Source organism: Bombus bifarius, unplaced genomic scaffold (genome assembly GCF_011952205.1).
Source record: "Bombus bifarius isolate JDL3187 unplaced genomic scaffold, Bbif_JDL3187 scf7180000007977, whole genome shotgun sequence".
NCBI classification, from domain to species: Eukaryota; Metazoa; Arthropoda; class Insecta; order Hymenoptera; family Apidae; genus Bombus; species Bombus bifarius.
Genome location: NW_022884362.1, coordinates 4,686,338 through 4,709,613, shown reverse-complemented (window position 1 = coordinate 4,709,613; position 23,276 = coordinate 4,686,338). Strand labels below are relative to the sequence as shown.

The window sequence follows — 23,276 nt, the reverse complement described above, 5'->3', positions numbered from 1 at the left end:
CTATACTCTGGATATTTTATATATTTCTTCATACTGTGTGATTTTGTACAATTCCAAATACCAAGTATTATGGAAAGTAGTATACTTTAGATATTTTATATACTTTTCCATATTCTGTCCATTTTGTACAACTTCAAATACCTACTATTACACAAATCACTATACTTTGGACACTTTATATATTTCTTCATTCTGTGTGATTTTGTACAATTCCGAATACCAAATATTATGGAAAGTAGTATACTTTAGATATTTTATATACTTTTCCATATTCTGTCCATTTTGTATAATTTCAAATACCTACTATTACACAAATCACTATACTTTGGACACTTTATATATTTCTTCATACTGTGTGATTTTGTACAATTCCAAATACCAAGTATTATAGAAAATAGTATACTTTAGATATTTTATATATTTCTCCATATTCTGTCCATTTTGTACAACTTCAAATACCTACTATTACACAAATCACTATACTTTGGACACTTTATGTATTTCTTCATTCTGTGCGATTTTGTACAATTCCGAATACCAAATATTATGGAAAGTAGTATACTTTAGATATTTTATATACTTTTCCATATTCTGTCCATTTTGTATAATTTCAAATACCTACTATTACACAAATCACTATACTTTGGACACTTTATGTATTTCTTCATTCTGTGTGATTTTGTACAATTCCGAATACCAAGTATTATACAAAATAGTATACTTTAGATATTTTATATATTTCTCCATATTCTGTCTATTTTGTGAAACTTCAAATTTCTACTGCTGTAGAAAGCACTACACTTTGGATGTTTTGTACATTAGGTTATCCCAAAAGTTAAGAAAATAATAGAAGCACGACATTGTTCGTGTTATTTTATCGAATTACGTATGGCCCATTTTGTTCCAACAGAACAAAACGTCCTAAACATAATTCGCAACCCATTTCATTCCAATAGAAAGAAAGTTCTGAGACAACCTAACACTTTCTCATACTACGCGCATTGCGTGCAGTTTTGCGCTTTCAAATTTCATCCTAAATACGTAAAAATCCGCAGTCTACGCATCGAGAGTCTAATCTAACTAATCTAAGAAGATCGTCAAATCGATGATACAGAGGATCGATCGTTAGAATCGAAACGTATCGATTTCCGTTAATCCGGAAACCGATGGAGCGGTTTCGGTAGGGTCGTGGCTGGATCGGGCCGCTGGAGGAAGCAACGGAATGCGAGAGAGCCACTCCCGCCTCTCGTCGAAGATACGGGTTGGAGCCGAGCAGCGGCGACCTAGAGGCCGAAAGACAGAGGGAGAGAAAGGAAGCCCGTCTCGAGGAACGACCGAGAGCCTCGTCGAGGAACGTCGCATCGCGAGAAACAGGGAGAGAACGATCGAGCCCAACGAAGAGTGCGTGCTTTTCAGCTCGTTCTTTTGCGCCGAGTGGGCAGCAGCCGATGGCTTCGATCCATAAGATGAAACGAGAAGAAGATAGAATATAGAAGAAGATAGGAAGGTTGGAGTACTCGAGTACTATGGCAAGAGGGAAAAAGAAAGAGGAGATGAAGAGAAGTGTATTCGCGAAGAGAAGAGAAGAGAAGAGGAGAGGAGAGGAGAGGAGAGGAAAGAGTGAGCTAGATTCTTTATACGCTGGCTCACGAAAGTATTTGAACATTTACCGTGGGGAACTTTTTATTTTCATACTGTACGCGTTCTATTTATTCGATTCATTTTTACACGGTTCTTCGTTTCCAGGCTTCGGCGAGTTTCCCATTTCACATCGTACTACGTTCTCTGGTCCTTTCATTTTTGAAATCTACGTTGTACCTCGAATGCGACGATACGTGGAAAGTATATGTTACGCGGAACATTCTGAAATTTCATTAGCGCTGTAATGCCATTGACACGATTATATCGGTGAATGTAGAAACCAATGTAAAGACGTATATTGAATTGACTAGATATTTATTGGAAACGTGCGTGTAGTGAAATATCGATGTACAGTATGACTGGGCATATATTTTAAACGCACGCGGTGAACCTATAATATCGCGCTATCGAATATCTTTTTTAATATAACGGATAGTTGACTGTTTAAATATTTTCGCGATCTCTGCAAATATTTCTGTGGTAAATATCTTGTAACTTCTATATACATTTTCAGATACGTTTCAAGTTTCATCGATATAATCATGATAGTCGAGTGAGACAAACAGTGCTAATGAAATTTCCAAATGTTTCGTCTAACGCACGCAATACGTTCATAAAAGGTGTCTACAAGTGTGCAAACGCTTTCGTACGACTGTGTGGATGATACGAGACGAACAAAGAGAGAGGAAACAAGGAGTGGAAGATGTAGGAACGGTAAGATGATAGAAAGAGAGAGAGAGAAAGAAAGAGAGGAGAAGAGAAGCGTATCAAGGACGACGAAACGAACAGAGTAGTATTATAAAAGGCAGGCGACAGGCGCCCGCCATACCAAAGAGCTTCGTGTTACCGGCATTCAGGTCCCTCCCTTCGACTGGCGCTATAAGGCGCCCTGCTCCGTATAACTTGCCCTTAACCGCGTCTTCTGCTTTCACGGTCTTCTCTTCTCTCAAGGTTACGCAAATTTCGGTCGCTGACACGTGACCGAGCGTACGATTTAAACGCATTTACGGATCGTGCGATCATCGGTATAGTAAATCGAGTTTCGAGGATGTTCACAGACACGCAGCAATTGCTAGATACAAAGTGATATACAACATAAGGCGAAGAGGCGATAGAATGTTTCAAACGAACAAATCTGAAAAACAAAGTCTAAAATACCGGAGATATCGTTGATAACCGCGAGTAGTTGATACGACGTTAAGCTCGTACATACAAACATATTTTATACAATGACTACGATCGAATTGTGCTTGAGAAAATTCGGGAAATTCTACGAAAACATAAATATGACTATGTGCGATCGACCACATCGATAATATCAATAAATGTACTTACCAAATATAGATTTGCATCGCCTCAAAAAAAGAAAGAAAAAGAGAAGAATCTACGAATCGAGTATCGAACAACTAATAAGCACGAAGATTCAAAAATTAAATCACAGCTACCACGTTCCAAGAAATCTACTTTCGTGGAAACTTCCGAAGATAACGATATAACAAACACAACGATCGACGACACAGTAGAATGGTCTAACCATAATATAATACGTGTAAGTAATTACTACGGCGAGGATAACTGAGCATCGTCATTATTTGATTGAAGAATCGAAGAGTGTTTGATAGAATATCATCAGCGCTATCATGATGCCAGCAGAAACAATACGGTGATTCAGGACGGGCTTTGAATCGAGAGCGGGAAGCTTAAAAACGCAGCCGGCGTAACGCAATACGAACGAGATTTGTCCTCGTGCGTTTGAAAGGGACTGCACGGAGCGTTGTGCCATGTCCTTCGTCGTATTCGTTGAATTTTGCGCAACCAACTGGTGGAACTCTGTCGCTGACAGCGTGCACAGAGCACGTGCGGAAATAAATCGTATCGCCACAGAAATTCTTTATACACACGCTTCTCGCTTCCCTTTCTTCTTCTTCTTCTTCGTCGTCGTCTTTCCATCTTTTTTCTTTTTTTTCTCTTTTTTTCGAGAAAAAAAATTACCGATTAAGTCCCTCGATATTACTCGTTCGAGACCGAATATCGAGACACGCTTTTTCTTTCTTTTTTTCTTTTTAATGGAAACTGATCGAGATGACTTTTAAAAATCATCGATTCGTGCCTCCTTTTGATAATTATCTTGAGAAAAAAGTTAATGAGGTGATTCTTTGAGACCCGCCCATAAACATATCCTGATAATTCTCTGGAGTAAAAAATGAAAGTGATAACTCTTAAACATCGTCAAGTTGTATCGCCTTCTTATACGGTTGTTTGATGAAAAAACTAATTAGACGGTCTTCTTTTTAAGTTGTCTGTAAATTCCCTGATATTCTTTTATTATTCTCTCTTTTTTCTATATTTAAATCGCATAAACCGCTTGGTTATTAGAGACAGAAACAATTCTATAGTTCTATATTATTTTTGACGTTAAATCGTTTATATTGCCGTAATAATACGTGGTAATTAGACTGTGCGGAATTTCTAATTATTTATAGGAAATTTACCGATGCGAGAATGTACAGAATACAAATGTAATATGAAAAGATACATGAAATATCCAGAATTTGTATCTGTTATAATATTTAGTAAGCGGAAAGCTTAAATTGCATGCAAAAAGATGTGAATTTGCACAAATATTCACAGTCTAGTAATAATTATCGTTATAGCGATGGTTTAACATGTTCACTATTCGTTGACTATTCATTATCTGCAATATATTAAGAAATAATTTTCATACGAAATGTATCCATGTATTTCCAGAAAAATCCTAAAAATCGTAATAATCGATGATACGATGAAGAAAAGATCGACTTCGTACAAAAAGACGCTAACTTTACCGCGACTCTAATAACTGCAAAATTCTATTCTACTGTACGACTGATGTTAATCGAAAGAATTTAAAGGATCTGCCTATAGAAATCGCGTTATGTACACGATTCCTGTTCTCGAAGCTTCTCAACCGTTCCACTGTTTTAATTGCCTCCGGTTCGTAGTCCACCGCATTACGGAATGTTGGTTCGAGTTTCATGAATGAAGAAATTTCTCCTATTTCCCGGGTGAATGCAACAAGTGGCGATGAGCGGTCTTTTATCTGCTCTGCTCCATCGTGCTGGCCCAGTTTCCTTCTCCGAGCATAAATCTGCTACACACCGACTACATCTGCTGCCTCGTGACAGACAAACTCTCATAATCAATTTCTTTCTTCCAACGAACGTAATCAAATTCTTCTTCTTTTCTCTACATATTTATTTCTAGATTCGCGAAATCTCTCGAAAGCTGGAATGCTCCTTTCTTCTTTTCTCTTTTTTTTTTTTGCCCCTCTCGAAAGTATATCTATCTTGTGAGAAACTAAAATCTCAACAAATTTCGTTGAGAAAACACGATTTATTTTTCCTTAATGTAAATACAACGAATTAACGAATATAACGATTAAAAGGTAAGCGTAAAGGCCAGAGACACAAGCTCAATCGCATCGTTATTAGTCAACTTTTAATTGTAACGATACGATTTACGGAAATTTCTCTATCGTCGAGAAAGTAATACACGAAATAAGATTAAATCAGCTGAATTATACAGTCATCTACTCGACAACGCTGTACGAAGATTAAATAAAAATAAATTAGTATCGTCAGTTTCGTACTTTCGCCCGAGTTATTTATACAAGTTATTATTTATTCGGAGAATTTCGAGACTTTCGAATCGCAAAAATAACGTAAACTCGTTGACTTTCGAGGGGATTTTTCAATTTTCAAAGCGCCGAGCGTTCCACGCTTACCCCTTCTTTTTCTTCTCCTTTTTCCAATTCCTTTTTTTTTCATCCTCTCACTTATACCACCCGCATTTACGCGGATGACGAATACCACCAGCAATCTGATTTTATCATGCTAATACCGCTATCGTGAGAGACCTCGTGTTTTTTCCTCGACCAACGATTCCGCGCTGTCGACCGATACTTTTATCGCCGCGAAATAGCTCGATCGAAACGAACGGCCGATTTATCGTAAAAATTACGTCAAACGATAGAACGAATTCGGTCTAACGATTCACGTGATCTTTAAACGCTTCTCGATTCAATTGCGTCTCAATCGTACTTACTATCCACATGATTATGCGAATGGATATATCTTCTTCGATTAATCTCTGCTCGTTTCTCTGTTTTTTAATTAAGCGTTCTATATTAGGAAGCTTTACTGCGATATTCAGTCGCCTTGCGATAATTATTTTACGTATCGCGGAATAGCAATTAATTTCTGTAGGACACTTGTACTAGTTCTTTCTTCAACTTTCTCTTTCTTCCAGATCCTATCTTTTTAACGTTTGTATGATGTAAGCGCTTTTACAAATTTCATCAAGCTCGCGCGATTCGGCCCCCGTAGTTTTATAACTAGTTAACTGATCTATACTTTACGTTATGAAGACCGTGGACGCGAGACATGATAAGCTCCACACGCTTTTCGTGTTTTGCGATCTACTGATTAAAAACTGTCATTCGACGTTATCATATTCTGTATTTCTAAATCTCCCTTTCTATCGCGCTCTTTATTTATTTGAATCCACGAGAGTATTTGAATACTCGGAATAAAAATCTTGCACGCGTACATTACGCGTATTATACGAAAGATTTTGAAATTTCGTTAACATCGTGAGACGCGACTGTTACGATTGTATTATACATTGAAACAAACCTGAAAATTATTTATATTTCTGTTTGTGATTAATTTTCTCAATTAAATGAAATTATAACAGCCTAATTTAACGAAGTAGCCTCCCAGTTATTTTACGGTTGAAATTTAACAAGAATTTCTATATCTCCGTTATTAATAATTTTCTACATCCTTTTCGTTTTTCTGCTGAACCACTTTATTCCATACGAACTCTAATTCTCTGTCAGTTCCTCGCGTTTTTCTGTTTCCACTCTTTTAACGCTATAATTCCGTTTCTCATCCAACGATAAGCCTATAGAAACAAGAGAGATCGCGTTCTGAACGTAGCTCACAGGCTTAATTATACCTTCAAGAACATTGGAGCCCTGACAGGATCGCTTTATATAAATACAGGCCACACTGTCGACAAGAGATATTCACCTCAAGTGGCATATAACTCGCCAACTAGTGCACTTGCATTGACGATTATGTATACAATATCGAGTCGAAGAAACTTTAGAACGCTATAAATTTTCTTTACTTTAATACTAAACATTTCTCACCATATTGTCAACCAATCGTTTATTCTCTACCATACTACCATATATACTATGCTATACACCATATACTATATACTATATACCATACTACCATATATATTATATTTGTTCACTGTTCTTATTAAAGTCAATTACTAACAACATCTTGTTATAAATATCTTGTTATTAAATCGAACATTATAAAAATGGTAAAATTATCGTGTCTCTGTATATTTCTTATTTTATGAACTTTCTTTCGCCCATCGCTGTACATAGCTACATATCTACTTTCTTTATATTTACCATTAGAAATCGGGTTACTCGAGCTTACACGAGTCACATTGAATTCGAGTAACTTGACTAATCTGAATAAGGCTTAACGTCAGCGGATGTACAGTTCTTGTAGCCAGAGGCGCTATTATTTCGTCATAGCAGGCTTGGCATATAAACGGTACCATCTTGCATTATACGTCATGGTACGCGAGATCTCAATGGTCGTACAGTGTGTGTATTAATTAAATCGCAATCTGTCGAGGTATGGCGCGCTAAATGTCCAGGAGAAAATTAGACGAGCACGGTGAATAGAATTTTCCAAAACAATAGTATAATTTCATTCGAGTCCTTGGCAACGGATCGTCTTGCATAGAAATAAAAGCTTACGTGTTGTTTTGTTAGAAGTCTATCTCGCATGGATCGAAGTCTTGCTGGAAACGATGTGATTTTCATTGAAAATTGCAGTTTTAGACGATTATGCTCGGATATCGATTCCGAGGTAAGAACTCTTTAAGGAAATCTTTAAACTTTGCACTTGGACATATTCCGTTTGGAGAATTCGATTGTTAATTTGAAAATTTGATGTTTCTTTTTAATGTAATCTAATGGTATTGACAAGTAATAATAATAATAATAATAATAATAATAATAATAATAATAATAATAATAAAAAGGTATTATCATCTATGAAATAGTAGTATTCTTTGCTACTTGACTCATGAATTTCTAGATTCTCCATCTCCACACATTTCTTCAAAAAATCGAACGAGATTCTAAAATGCAATTTTTCAATTGCAAATATTTCTATACATTCTGCGACAACGACGAAAGGTGTGTTATTAATTCGATGGAAATTACAGGACTAAAAACGATATATAAATAGACTATATACAGCTTACTCTTTGATCTACTAATTAAATGCTATTATTTATTTACAGATATAAATTCAGTTGTTCAGCTGAGAAATTGTTTAGATATTTTATACATCTACGAGCGTTATCTTACGTTCAAAGGATTTTTATGTATTTAAGAAAAACTGGAAATACCCGGATAATTCAGTGGAAATCACAGAATGACGAATTATTCTCGGATCAATGTAATTACTTGCGAAATAACTACTAATTATTTTATTGTTCAGTTACTATTCTTCTACTTCTTGATAATTGTAAGAAAAAAAGGAAGAAATTACATCAACTACCAGAACGTGCGAAGTAACTTTTAATATCTCGATGATTCTCGATGCCGATTAACTCGATGTGACTCGTCACCGGAAATAATTTCTAGTTCGATATTCAACTTAATTGAAAGTCGCGACGACAGCGAGACATCGATCTCCCGAAGACGATTTCGCTATAACCAACCTTATTACGCAACCATAATCTGTGAAGGATCGAACGAACGCGTCTCTCTCCAGCGAGAAGAATCTATCTATCGATGGCTGAGAGATCTGCGTGCTCGTATCGATCCAGAAAACCAGTTTAGGATCAGCCACGAAAAGAGAAAAGGAAGAAAGAGGGAGCAGAGGTAGTCAAAACCAGCCGCAAAACCGAGCATTGTAAAAATGCCAGTAAAAATAGCATGGAACGTAATTTTAGGGTCTGGCATTAAAAATTTGTTCGAAAACGATAGACTAATTTCGAGAGGATCGAAGGGTCGATTTGCCAGAACAGCTACACACGTTGAAAAGTTTCCAATTTTTAGATTACTTGTAACAGATAATTATAGAAGCGAACCATCTTTTTTGCGTGTTATTTTACTTAATTATTTTACTTAATAAGAGTAATATTATTTAATAAGAAGAATATAAGAGCTGGCACGTTAAAAGAGTAATACTTATATCTAAGAACTCGTTAATTTTGGCATTGTGAATATTAACTGTACAGGCGAATTATCCTGTAGGACGAATCAAGACAGATTTCGACTATTAGGCGAAAAGAATCTCAGAATTGTAAAACTATTTTAATTCTATCTTTAACGGTTAATTAGTAACGTAGAACTCGTAACAGTTTGGCAATATAATTGTAAATTTAATCGGTTAAAAATGTTTCGTTCGGAGACAGAAAATTCGAAGAATATAATTTAAATTGTACAAATTCGAAGAACGTAGTTTTACTCGTAAAGAAATCTGTTCACTCATAAATGATCGAATTATCAATTCAATTTCTACATATGTTAAACTATCTCGATTTTCCGACAAACTTACGAAACATACATCTATACTTACTTTTGCACATTGAGTTTCTTAGAGAAAAAACGTGGATGTTTTAACAGAGAAAACGAAGTTTCTCTCGTAACCTGTACGAGATTTTCACGCGTAAATTAAAGTAGATTCTTGTCATTTTCTCGATACAAGCGCGATAAGACCGATCGGTTTCATCAAGTATTAGATTGGTGTTCGCTAGCAAGTCTACGTCGACCACGGAAATGGCGATACTCTGAAACCTATAGCCATATGGTTCGTCGCAATCAATAAGATCGATTTACAACACGTCCGTTCGAGTTATAAGATGATCTTTTTCGCGTATGCAACACGGATTGGTCGTGAATGAAAATGAGAAACTGCAGATGTTCGTTACGCTTGCGCTTGCGTCTCGAGAATCTGTGATGGTTCATAGTGTAGTAACAATTTACGAAAGAACATATATGTTAATATAAATATTGTTCGAAATTAGAAACGATTTTACGATAAAAAATTAATATATTACGATATTTGTAGGTATATTGGTTAAATGAAATTTCCAATTTGTTAACGAACGTACAAATATATTATTACAAACTTTTGTTCGATTTTAACGTTACGATAAATATGGAATCTATAATTGCGGACAATTTAGTAAAAGGCTGATAATAACGAGATATTCTAAAAACAAACGTTATCGAACTACTAATTATTATTACTACTAATCGTCCATAGATATATTACTCTTGGTCAACTGATTGCAACATTTATTCTAATTTCATACTTTTAAAAAACTATGTGGAAACGTACGATAAAAGTAAATAGACAAATGCTAAAATAAAGTAGCTTTAAAGTTAAAATTGAAAAGTTGAAAGCTAATTAATAGCAAATAACTGGTTATTAATATAGGATGCACTTGCAACGATGCAAGCATCATTGTATTCAGAAATACAGAACTTATCCATTTTGTTCCTGTTAATATTTATACGTTCTATTAAACTCTGATAAATCGAACGAAGATACTGATCGAATAAAAACTTTAGTTCTCAACTGAATAATCGAATTTTCCATAAGCTGCCATTTAACTCCGGTAATTTACATTTGCTTACAATACTCGTTCACACTGGCTTTCAAATGCACTTTGCTTCGAGCGATACACTTGTTCAATTACGCCTATCTGCATTTTCAATGCATACTATTACATTCCAAGGCGAATAAAAATATCGCACATAGGTGACTCAAATCTTAATAAATCTCCACGATCTTCGTATTATACGCTCGTATGAAATAAATCGTTAAAATATGCTGAAAATCAATTTTCTTTACCAACTAATTTCTACCTGCATTTAATAACAGTCAATCAAAAATGTCAAATGCTGATATACATACATACATACATACATATATATGCTAAAATTTTACACGATGGTATTTGAAACATTAATTCAGACACCATGAAACACGTTTCTCTGATACGTTCGTCGTAGTCGTAGAACTTTTGCTTTGAGCTAGGTCGTGAGATGTGACACGCGTTAAAGGACGATCTCCACGACTCGCATGCTAAACGTTCACGGGTAATAAACATGAGTTATCGCTCGAACGATTGCGTGGGGCTACACATTCCATGTGTTCACGTACTGTCGGTGGAAGAGATATAGCGAGGTTATAAAATCAATCAGACGTTGTAATTTACTTGTTCCAAGAGTCGACACAATAATTTCAGACACACAGTGACTTGCATTAATATTCGAACATCATGGAAAATGGAAATACCGATCGTTCGGTTTGAAACATTTCCTATATATTATAACAATTTTAAACGAGCAAACAGGAACAAATTAGGCTTTTCAATAGAAATATTACGATTTCTTTCAATGTTTATCCTTGCTTTTCAATGTTTCTCAAAGGATCTTTGGATTATCTTGCATTATTAATCGTTATTATTAAATGTTATAATTGTTACTCTAATAGTCAAGTTTTCACTGTATATCGATTTATGAATGATTTTAGCAGGCTGAGATTCAAGGTGCGTCTATAAAATGCGTCAGATTCTGGGTGCGGTTACATCAATCGATGTTGCCGATTAAATGCTATAATTTATGACATCGCTATATCTGTTCCAGCAAGTATACGGACATACATGGAATGTATCCGCAAACGCACACGCGTGTCCGCGATTAAAATATGAAAGAAGAAGACACTCACCTTCGGGTCTCAGTCTGTCGGCGAAAAGGCAGTACGGGGGTGGCGGCGACTCTGAAACGAGGAAGGAGAATAACGAATTAATACGTATGGCGAGTGTTTTTTCAAGAAATTCAAAAACTGGATTTTTCATTTGATCTTTTGACTTTAGATGTGCTAGTATTTAAATTATACATATCACGAGGTTTCTGGTCCTTCTATCGCATATATAATTACATATCGAAGTCCTTAAGTTCGCCCCTTCTTTTTTTATCTTAGACGCGTTAACTATTTATTAATATTGTTATTTCTTTGATTTTTCTCTCACCTTTTTTTATGAGAATTTCCTTATGAATACAAATTGAGCGAATAAATAATCTATAGCTTGTATTGTACTTTGTTATAGCCGATAAACCGATACGAAATTATAAGAAATAAAATACTTTATGAAGTGGAACTTAATCTTTAATTTAAGCAGAACTCACTATCAGCTTATATGTATATTTATTACAGATTTTTTTAGAATATTAAATACCATACACGAAGCTACTAATTAGGAATCAATGAGCAAAATATAATTATTCAAATAAGCATTATCGTAATTATATGGCGAATAATTTATCAACTAGTTCCTAAAGGTACATTAATTTATTTTCAGTCGTTAGTTACCCGTAAGTAATTTAAATTTTAATTTATTCTATATCAACACAGCGAGAGAAAATAATTTACAACGTTCTGAATCTACTTCTCATCGCAATAAAAAATTTATTTTTATTCATTAACTGCTCATATCTAATTTAGATCGATATCTACTATAGATTACAATTTTGCCTTATTTTAAGCTAAAATAAAGTAATCCAAATTATAGCAAAAAGTAATTTACAATCTTCTCATACATATTACAATTACAACTAGATATTACCAATCGATCCAAAACACTTTTAACTTCGATAATAAAAGAATTGTTACTGCCAATTATTAGACGGCCAATGTTAATGCATTTATGCGAAATTAGATAAAAATATATAAAATATTCGAAAGAAAGTACTCGCTACGGCATTTAGGTGAAACGAATCTCCCTTTCCTATTTTACTTATTTAAAATCACCACCATATCATAACACCATAATACAGTTGCGTTACATACTCTTATACAATATCATGTACATATATTAGGCTAATCTGCTATTGAGCTTGATCATAGATACATACGTATACGATATTTACGTTATTATACTGGTCGTATTACTGATAACAGATATCAATTACAGCGTATTGCTACATTGCCATAACGCAGCTAGATTAGTCAGAAGATTCATATGTTCGTATTAGCAGAAAATTCATACGTTGGAAGAGCTGTAAGAAGGAAAAACAGAAAAGAAGAGAAATCTTTAATTAGGTTCCGTTTCTTTAACGATATTCATAAAAATATAAATTTGCATAAACATCCACGGTCTACCAATTACATTTATTCCGTAAGCATCCTGCGCGTCGTTGGAATACAGCAAGGCACGTTAAAAGGAAACGAAGAACATTCATTAAAGGCGCCAGACCGCGATCAATCTATTTTCGTGGGAATCTCGTTACGCTCGCGTCCCGATTCCACTTTAATCCAGAACGGATTGCCGCGACGCGACGGTTGGTCGCGAGTGCGAGAAATTAGAAACCGACTCAAGGCTCCGCGTTTCGATTAAGCGGAATTAATGGGAATCCGCGCGGGGCAGCGCGGTACGGCGCGGCTCGGCTCGCCGAACGAACGAACGAACGAACGAAACGAAACAGGCCTGGCGCCCGTTAGAAGCCACGCTCCAAAAGCGGACGATTCTATTATTGGCGCGGCCAACAGCGAAACCGGTACGCCGCTTTTCGTCCTTTTACGTATCGGCCTGAAAGCGTAGAGGACAAACGGTGGGCTCCCGCGAGTAAAATTGCGAACGTCAAGGTAACCGAGCGGACGCGAGCGGCGCCTAGCCGATCGAGATGCCGCGACGCGACGCGACGTCGCGTCTGCCGACAGGGAATTCTCAAGGAACGCCACCGAATCTCCTAGCGATGGGATCAAGTTCGGATATTTACTTGCAAAACTAAATCAAATACAATGCGCAACGTTCGCTTCGCAAGGATTCGAATCAAGCTACGTTCATAATATGTACATATGTATGTATGTATGTGCTTGTAAATTCAAATCAAATTGAATAATAATATATATAAAAATAATAATAAGTTTTACTTTGCAATTTTTGAATATTCTGCGCGAGTAGACTGCGGATTTCGAGAAATTGCGTTTACGAGAAATTTAAAGGTACGTGAAAAGGTACACGGAATGCACGTAATACACAAAAGACGTACTGGTTATAATTTTTAATAGATACAACAAATCTATGTTTGATATAATTTTTAAGAAGAATAATTGAAGGTAGATGAAAGCAGATTACGCAGAGACACGCTGGTTAAGATCTTAATTAAATTAAATAAATTAGAATACGTGTTTCTGGTCGAAATCGACAAATTTATACAGATTTTATGAGATTTCAAATATTTCAGATTTTTGATACGTTCTAAACGAATAAAGGTAAAATTATGATCGATCGATCGTTTCCATGATAATTATCGTATTTTATATGAAAGCAGGAAATGTCCTAATATTATAAGTACGTATGTACATCTATTATAATACTTGCGACATACTCGAGTCCGTCAGTAAAATTTGCAATACGATTAGGCGTAGCAAGGCTGCATCGACGATACATACCGACAACTGGGTTAACGAGCCTTTTCCTTCCAAAGGATTTGTCCCTCGATCAAGACGTAGTATTTAATGATATTCATTTATTCAGAGAGAGGTCTTCTGTCGATACATTGCTCTGTATTTAATTACATACTATACCGGTATTTTGTGCTGTTTGTACACTTAATTGCACAGTGGACGATATTATTAACATGGAAATATTTATATTTCGGGTAGTTTGTAGTTAGAGTTTATCGTTAGATAAAAGTACATTTGTTTGAAAATTAGACACTACCATAGTATATTGAAGGACATTATTATGTGAAAATACTGGAATTTTGAAGACTTTATATTACGCATAATTATAGGGTGAACGACGTCAAATATTTCCAAATGGAAATATTAGCTTTTTGAAAAAATTGTACTAAATTATATACTGGAAAACGTTGTTGGAAAATTCATATTTTAATTATACGGTGTAACCTATTGTTAAACAGAAATATTGGCTATTCGAGGAGTTTAGTTATACATTATTTAGTTGTATATCTATCAAGAAACAATGCGATAAGAATACTGATATGATAAAATGTTAAAAAAATAAAATGTCTTCTATATGTTATACGTATTTGAACGTAACATGTATCGTCCAAATATTCGGACAAGAAATATGTGGAAATTCATTCGTACGATTTCTCGTACAATGAATACAAAGAGTTTAACAATGCTACGCTTAGAATAGATTATACCTTTGAAATAAAATTACTTTTTTTCTCTTTCTTTATATCAAGTGACATGCAATTATAAGTATTAAAAAACAGACACGCGAGATATCTCGTCTAAAACGACGTACGAACAACACGGGGACGTGAGATATCTGGTTTACAGTGTCGCGTACACAACATCGTGTCGCGAGATATCTCGTCCGCGAATACGAAGAGGTTAATCTGAATGTCCTTGACAAGGAAACGAATGCGAGGAAGATAATGGATTAAAAAAAAAAAAAAAAAAATGATGCAAAGAATGTAGCGCAGATATTGTACATTAAGTAGAACGCATTGAAATTTGTTTACTAAACAGAAGAAGAATAAATATAATAATATACGATACTTAAGTAAACATTTTACGCCAGACTGTGAAATAGTGTTTAGATTACCTGTATATAAGTAGTAAATTACATTGTTGTTTTCTGTTCTACCGAAATACGTATTACGAGCATAAACTTGAAATTAATAGCATAAAGCAACATGCAATTCTATCTGTGCGGTTGTAACAAAACAGCGAAACGTATTTTACGCCAAAATTCCTCAGTATATAGTAACAACTAATATTCGCGCAAAAGACGCATAATGGCTGACAACGGCGCCTACACACAAATCTTCTGTCACGATTGTCTCGATCCTGGCTTCCAAACGAACAATCACAGAGAATCAACAGCCGCGATTCTATTTATACTTTATACTTCGATCGAGTCACGCAGGTTCATAGAATATTTCTTTGAACTTAAACTAGCTTTAACGATTCTTAATTTCCTTATTATCTGAACTAACCCGTCAATTGAGATTCATTTGTCTCGCTTTACAAACTCCGTTTTCTAAACGTAAAGAATAAAATACAACTTCGGTGCTAACTTAATTACGCTAAAATCATTGGTAAAAAATTAGACAGACATCCGCACGCGTCGAAGAATCTCACCAACGTTCAAGTCCTATTTACAAACAGAATAAATCCATTCTACAACTCTTGAATGAGGAACAAAGAAACAAAAACAAAAAAAAAAAAAAGGAAAGGAAAGGAACAGAAGAGAAACTGAGAAGCGGTATAAAAAGCAAAACGACAAAAGAACATACACCTTTGTAAAGAACGTAATATCGTGAATTACGTAAGAACAAGGACACGATCCTCAAAATAATGCCTTTAAACATTTATTTATACTCACGAGAAAGTTCGTGGTTCTTTTTTTTTTCTCTAGCCTGTCTTGTCTCGTATCTTCGAAAACTCGTTTCTCGTTGATTCCCTAATGTCACGTAATATTGGAAAACAAAGAGGCTGCGATATGCTTCTCTCATACACGCGGCACCAGACCGAGGCGACGTATCAATTAAAATTAAATTTCTGACTCACTCGGCCCATTTGAAATTCTGCACCGTGCGCCGGCGCTCCTCCACTTTGCCAAAACACGATGACCTTGCCTGCCATTGCCTCGCCTTGCACGGTCGCGCAACGTATGAATGGTAGGCTAAACGTTAAGCCTAAGCGGCAACGGCCGCTACGTGTTCGCGCAGGTTGCGATGCAAACGATGCAGAGAACCGAGTGTTCGCGTGTTCCTCGATAGTTCCAGTAGAAACCTTGCACCCCTTTAAGACGCAGACACTTTGACTTTGGAATTTCAGATGATAAAGCATATGTTGACCCTTGATTAACAAAGTCGAAGCTAACTAGACTTGTATACACGTACAATGTACGATCGTTGACGGTTGATCTAACTTGACTTCCTGTGGAAATCCTACACGGATACGGTAGAATTATGGGAGGTAGACTCGCAACGGAGTAGACTGTAACGACGAGAGCAGGTAGGTAGAGAATGTAAAGATAGAAATTGTAAAAATTCTACACCGCAATGCAGATGTAGATAGTGTGAAGTTATGGACAATCGGCTGGATATCGCGTAGGATTATCGGCTGCGATGAAAGAAATTTTAATATACAAACGACTAATCTCCTTTGGAATGGAATTGGACGAAACAGAATGGTATGTCAAAAGGAATAAGCGACTTTGAAATTGCACACAATGAAGGAAGAGTTGTCCCTTGATTAACAAATTCGAAGCTAACTGTACACGTGGTCGATCTACTGTGGAAATTCTGCGCACAGAGCATACAATTATGGAAAGTAGATTCGTAAAGATTGCAATAGAGGAAAAGTTGCCATATGCGAAACTCCATCCCTCGATCAAGAGGGCCACCAGCTGTACAAATACAACTAGTCGAACAGCTATGACAGCTAAGTACTACAAAACATCTTTCAAGTCGAGAAATTCCTTAAGGTCAACGTTCGATCCGCTGAAAAATGGGAAGAGTAGGTTTTTCCCATGTTCAACGAACATTTCCATCTGCGGACATTTTGTGGAACGACCAGCACCCGTCACAAGTTCCGTATAAATACCGCCGTCACGGAACGTAACTTACTTGCTATAATCCCTTCGAACAGAAGATTATTATTAATCTCAACTTACTAGTCACTCCACGCTTTATATTCTTCGAGGAAAAGTTGTTGGAATAAAGAGTATATTTAAGTTATTAAATCAGTGTTATAATTATTCAACCACTACTATTATCTTAATGGAATCTTAGGGGATCGGCTGATTCGTGGCGTCGATCATCGTATCGTAACGAGAATTTACGACTCTCGTTGGCGCGCTCTACGCGAACGGTCGAACAGGTGGAAAATGTGAAAATAACGTAAAAACTCTACACTCTAATGTAGATGTACCGTAGCTAGTGTAGGATTATGGAGAAAATAGAATTTAACAGATGTTGGATGAAAAAAAAAACAAAAAAATGGGGATTTAAGTATATAAGACATCTCATTTGAGGTGCGATTGAACGAAATGGAATATTAGACGAAATGGAGTAGACGACTTGGGAAATGCAAATGATAAAGAAAAAGTTGAGTCTCGATTAGCAGTGCACAGTTAAAGTTGACTATACATCGCTAAACTTAGCTTAGTTTTATTAGCTAACTATATCTTGTAGAATCTACACTATAACAAAATGAAAAGAAGTAAGTGAATGATCTTAGAACGATGAAGAAGACACTGATAATCGGCTGACAGTACAAAGGAAAATTTAACTATGAGCAATAGATACATACTTGAATAATTGAAAGAACAACGTTTATCTGCTTACTAGAAATTTACGACGTTATATGATGGTATAATATAGAGAATAATAAAATAACAGACGTTTAAATGTACTTAAATGTGACTAATCTCTCGAAAAGAAATCCGACGTGAAAAGAAAGAAGCAATAAATAGCAAAAACTGAAGTGGAATTACTTGCTAACAAACGAGATTGTATGTTTCGTTGGATTAAAAAAGATGAAATTATTAAATTGGTTAATCAGCAGTTTCGTGCATGATGAATACTTAAGAGTTACAATGTAATGTGATATATGACTACTACTTAACTAGTAGAATGGGATTAAAATGACCTATGCTTGGATAGTGCAAGGTTGAAACGACCTAGAATAACAATTCTGCTTACAATGTTGCATTTGATACAGGGATTTAATCGAAACTTTATAATCTCTGCTTGAAGCTTCTCGAACACCAGCTATAAAAATTGTAAGAAAATGAAATTTATTTCTTCCCACTAATTATATATCTCTCGCTACTTATTAACATAAGATATTAGTCTTACTTTCTTTTATCGGTTACATAATATATCGTAGGTATGTAATGTTATTCAATATCGAAGATATGATTTCATAAAACTGAAAATATTTAGAAAATTTAAAAGATAATGTATGGTTTAATATTAGGAGAACCAGTTTGGTTATTTTGCCGAATCAGCAAATCAACAACAACGAAATTATTATTTCCACTAATAAGTAAAATTATTCATAAGCACTCAACGTTTAAAGGAAGATAAGTATTTCTCTCTTTTTTTTTTTTTATCTATAATAACAGCGAACATTATTCTTCAGCGACTGTTTTTAAAACATTTTAAATAATGAAAGCATGTTTAAAGAGAAGATAATAAAAAAGGAACTCTTGTATTTGCAATGTTAAGTATATGTTTAAGTGAAATTGTTGTGACTCAGTTCATGTAAAATTATTATCATGTATAATTATTATTAATTTATCTAAGATTATTACACTATTTTTCTTCCTTCGAATAAAATCTCTGCATTAGTTTCCGTGTCTGTACGAAGAATTAGTATAGTACCCATAGTGTTAAAATTATAGTCACATTCTCTGCTACTAATAGAAAACCACATGATATAATCAATGAAAATTACATTCTAACTGTGATTTACGAAACCCCAGTTTTCGATTTCGACGCGTTAAATCACAATTCGTATCTTAAATTTAGAAAGCAAAATTTTAACGATAACGAATTTCGATAAGAACTTAATATTATCCATACGATGATACATTTTTGTATTTTTATATTTCCTATAAATGCATAAAAATTCGTAGTCTACTTATCAGAATCTATCAAAGAAATTATATTTTCAGAATCACGAATCCTACGAAGAAGCTCGTGTCGTAAACTCAAAAATAAAATAAAGTATGATATTTTGGTCTCCACGACGAAACGTATTGAAAGTCGTATTTTGTGGTCGTTTGAAAATACCAGAAAACAAAGAAATATGCAAATCGCGTCCGAACAAAACGTTCATAAGAAATGAAAACGCAAGAGAACGAAAGATAGGAAATCGTTCTAAATAAATATCGCGACAATAAAAAGTGATACAAGTGCGACAATTTGCGTAATGATGCCGTCTAGCCGATGATAATCGATTTATCCAAGTGAATTATTAACAACGCCGCAATATTCGAACGTTGTCGAACGTAAAACCAGATAAAGACAACAACAGTGTGTCTGTGCCGTTGCGCGTTGCGAAAACAAGGCGCCACCGTGAATGCGATTCACCTTCGATAAATGTCGACGAACGCTATAGCCGTGTTTCGACGGCTATAAAATGCTCGATGATAATGTTTACGTATTCAAGAAAATCGTATTCAAGTCCGCCGAACACATTCACGAAATACGGCGAGAATCGCAAAAACTTGCAGACACTGAACACCGATCCTCGTGGCATTAATAAATAATTTAATTTACTTGGCAAACCTGTTTCGCCTCGCCGCGCGTATTTAAAACACGCTTCCATATTATTTTCAAAATCGATCCTTGATATTAAGTAAATCAAACATCGAGCTGTTAGTATTGCAGCTATATCGTTGATATATATGTATAACGAGTATGTAAGAAATATAAAATTAAATAGCTGTGTGATCGTAATATGAGAAAAAGTTTATTTTACTAACACCTATGTATGTAAAATATTCTTATTAATTTTTCAAAATTGATTCTTGAAATGAAGTAAATTCACGTGCAACATTGAAGTTGTATTATTACATACATGGAAAATATAAAATTATATAAATAGCTACATGCTCGTACGTTTGTAGTATTATGTTCTACTACTCGATTAAGTAGAAGTCGAAAATCTTGTTTGTTCGAAGATTAAAGGTAAATTATTGTAAATATATGTATTACGTATACATAAGAATTTCAATAATCATTTAATAGGGATTGATGACTAGAAAATGTTATCAATATTATTTTAATTGCATCAGTCGATACGTAGATATTTTATAATCGACGTTATTCCATTTTTTAAATTTTTTACTGTTTGCCATCATTTTTACGCATTCGATAATCCACGAAATCACTATTCCCCCTTTTTCGCAATATTTAACATTCAAAATGTGTTAGAAATAAATTGTCAATGAGCACCTACCACTGTACTAAATATTTTATGAGTAAATAAAAAATAGTCGGAAGTTAAAGCGAAGAAAAAATCAAATCTCCATATTAAAAATACATATTCCTATCTAATCCTGCTACATTCCTTCCACGCAATTGTGTTTTTCTAATACTAAGAAATACGTGAATAGAATACGAAAAAATTCCTATTGGTATGCATGATTTCACGCTTCAACTTTGAGTTAAACTACTTCCTAAAGCATTGCAAATCCATTTTGCTATAAAAAAGGCATTGAAATATAAAAATTCAACGATCGCAACAGTATCGACCTTCTCTCGGCCTCTCGAAGCTGTATTCTTACCAAAAAGTAATAAAAAAAAGAAGGAAAAGAAAACGATCTAACAACCTACTTATACGCAGCAACAAATTCATATACATGTATAATGTTGCAGCCCTAAGCAACGCCTAACCCCAATCCCAAATTCCACTTTCTCCATCCAAGAAGAAAAAAGAATGCCAAGAAACCTGTTACCTCTCCTGAAAACCCAGCCACCATATCTCCACCGAATCTCCCTGTGAAACTCTTCCTGAAAAAAAACTACCTGTAGCCTCGGTTCGTTTTTCGCTCCAACCATCTTCCTTCGATTTTTAGAAACGTTCTTTCATGACCGTATACATAGCGTTGGCAGAAAATTCGGAGAGAATCGAAGGGCAATGCGTGTACGCGACAGTAGCCGGCGAGCAAAGCCGAGACAGAAACCGGTGCGGTGCAGCGAGTTGCGCTCGCAGTGCTCGGGTTCGGTTCGGTTCGGTCAGCTCGTTGGCTAATGCCGACTGGCCTCGACAATTAGCTGGCGCCAGCAATGACACGCAGCGGCGCCGGGCTGCTCCCCCCTCTTCCCGTCTGCACGCCGCTCCCCCTCCCTATGGCATCTTCTCCCGCCAGCAACGCACGGCTGCTCCCTCCGCTTCCCGCGCCAATGCTTCCCCTTCCATTCCGCGCGCTCCCCACTTCTCGCCCCGCTACCCCTTCGAAACCGCACATGTTCCACGGCGCCCCGTCCTCAGACCACTTTTCCTCCCCGTTCTTCGCGTATCGTTCGACTCGATCTTTCCTCTCTCCTCCTCTCCCATCCCCCTTTCTCTATCTTTCTCTGCTCTTTCTTCTATTTCTCCTCGAGCCTGCCTTCTTCTCCTTGCTTGCTCTCTTTCCTTCTTTCTTGGCAGGCCGCGACTCGCCCAATATATGCTTTATTTTTAGATTCATTTCCTTCTGACTATAACTTTGATTGTGCGGCTATTGGTAAATGCCGGTCGGTAGTAGTACGCTGTTTTTGAAGTGGATTTGATTTTATATAGAGACGCTATGGACAGAGGTGTATACGTTGGTAAGACGTATCGTAGGCATTTCTTCGAGTTTCTTTAATTGTTCTTTTTCTTCCTCACATATAGTTTGTTTTCTACGCACGGTGCTTTGTCGTTGATTTATTAACCAGTTCTTTCTTGATGCGTCTGTCCGGTTGTTACACAGACGCGTCCCCTCGCGTTGTTTCTCATTCTGCTTCTACAAATGCGTCGCAAGCTTTCTCTGTACGTGTATACTATCCGTAGAGGCATATACGCTATACATCCTCATACGAAAGTGTACTTGACATCTTTAATCGTGTTTCACTTTGGAATATAACTTGTCGATATTAATATGGTCAGATCGTATGAATGTTATTAATCGAATTATACAAATCTTTAAAAACGTTGCATTTTTACAGGATATTTGATAGCGTAACATTGGTGTTCTCTCATATGTGTTATTTATTGATCAAAATTGAACATACCATAATGAAAATGGTGTATATAGATAAAAGAGAATATAATTATTATTTCACCTGGATAAAGTATTGAATATATGTTTATTAAACACGCGCGATGTGCCAAGTCATTCTATAAAACAGTCTTATGAATTCTTCTAATGCTCTTAGGGATTAGAAAACGGTCCCCCCTTCTCATTATCTGCTTTTGTCATAACGTTTATAATGAGTCGTCTATAAACTTATATACATACGACATTCGCTTCTTGCTCCTGATCAAAGAATATCCTGTCTCCATTCTGTCGAAAAAGACCTAAGACAAACCCTGGTACTCCGATGTAGTATAACATACGATACAAACAAAATACACGTGCGAGGAATTCAGTAAAATTCATAAATACTTTAATAACATTTTTCACCGATTTATTGCAAGTGTCCTGATACTTTTGAACGGGGGTGTACGTACGCGAGAAGCGCGCTGGCGCGAGCGACCCGCCGCTATTATTAGACGTGGAAACCTCAGCGTGGAATCCGAAGGATTTCGTTATTTTCCTATATGGAGATTTTCGTTTCGGCGAATCTTCGTGGTGGTTCGTCGGCGTGCGGTACGCCCCGCGTCCGCCGTCTCGTCCAATCCCGACGGTTATTAATAGGAAAGTGAACCGGCGCGCTCTACGCCACGGTGTTTACCTCGCGCGCCGATTTTCCGCCGCTGCTGATTATCGATAGATCGCGTACGGCGCGGCGAACTGTGACGAATCTCGGCGCGTCGTCGTCGCGAGATAGCGAGCTCCGCCAATTTCTC

General features: G+C 36.0%; 1 protein-coding gene across 1 annotated transcript in view; it reads right to left on the bottom strand.

Moving 5' to 3' along the window:
- Window positions 1–23,276, bottom strand: part of LOC117204022 — a 108,049-nt gene that overhangs the window by 73,192 nt on the left and 11,581 nt on the right. Inside the window, exon 2 of the mRNA XM_033441012.1 lies at window positions 11,469–11,519. Within this exon, the coding sequence (XP_033296903.1) occupies window positions 11,469–11,519 (51 nt within the window). The remainder of the gene's footprint in view (window positions 1–11,468; window positions 11,520–23,276) is intronic.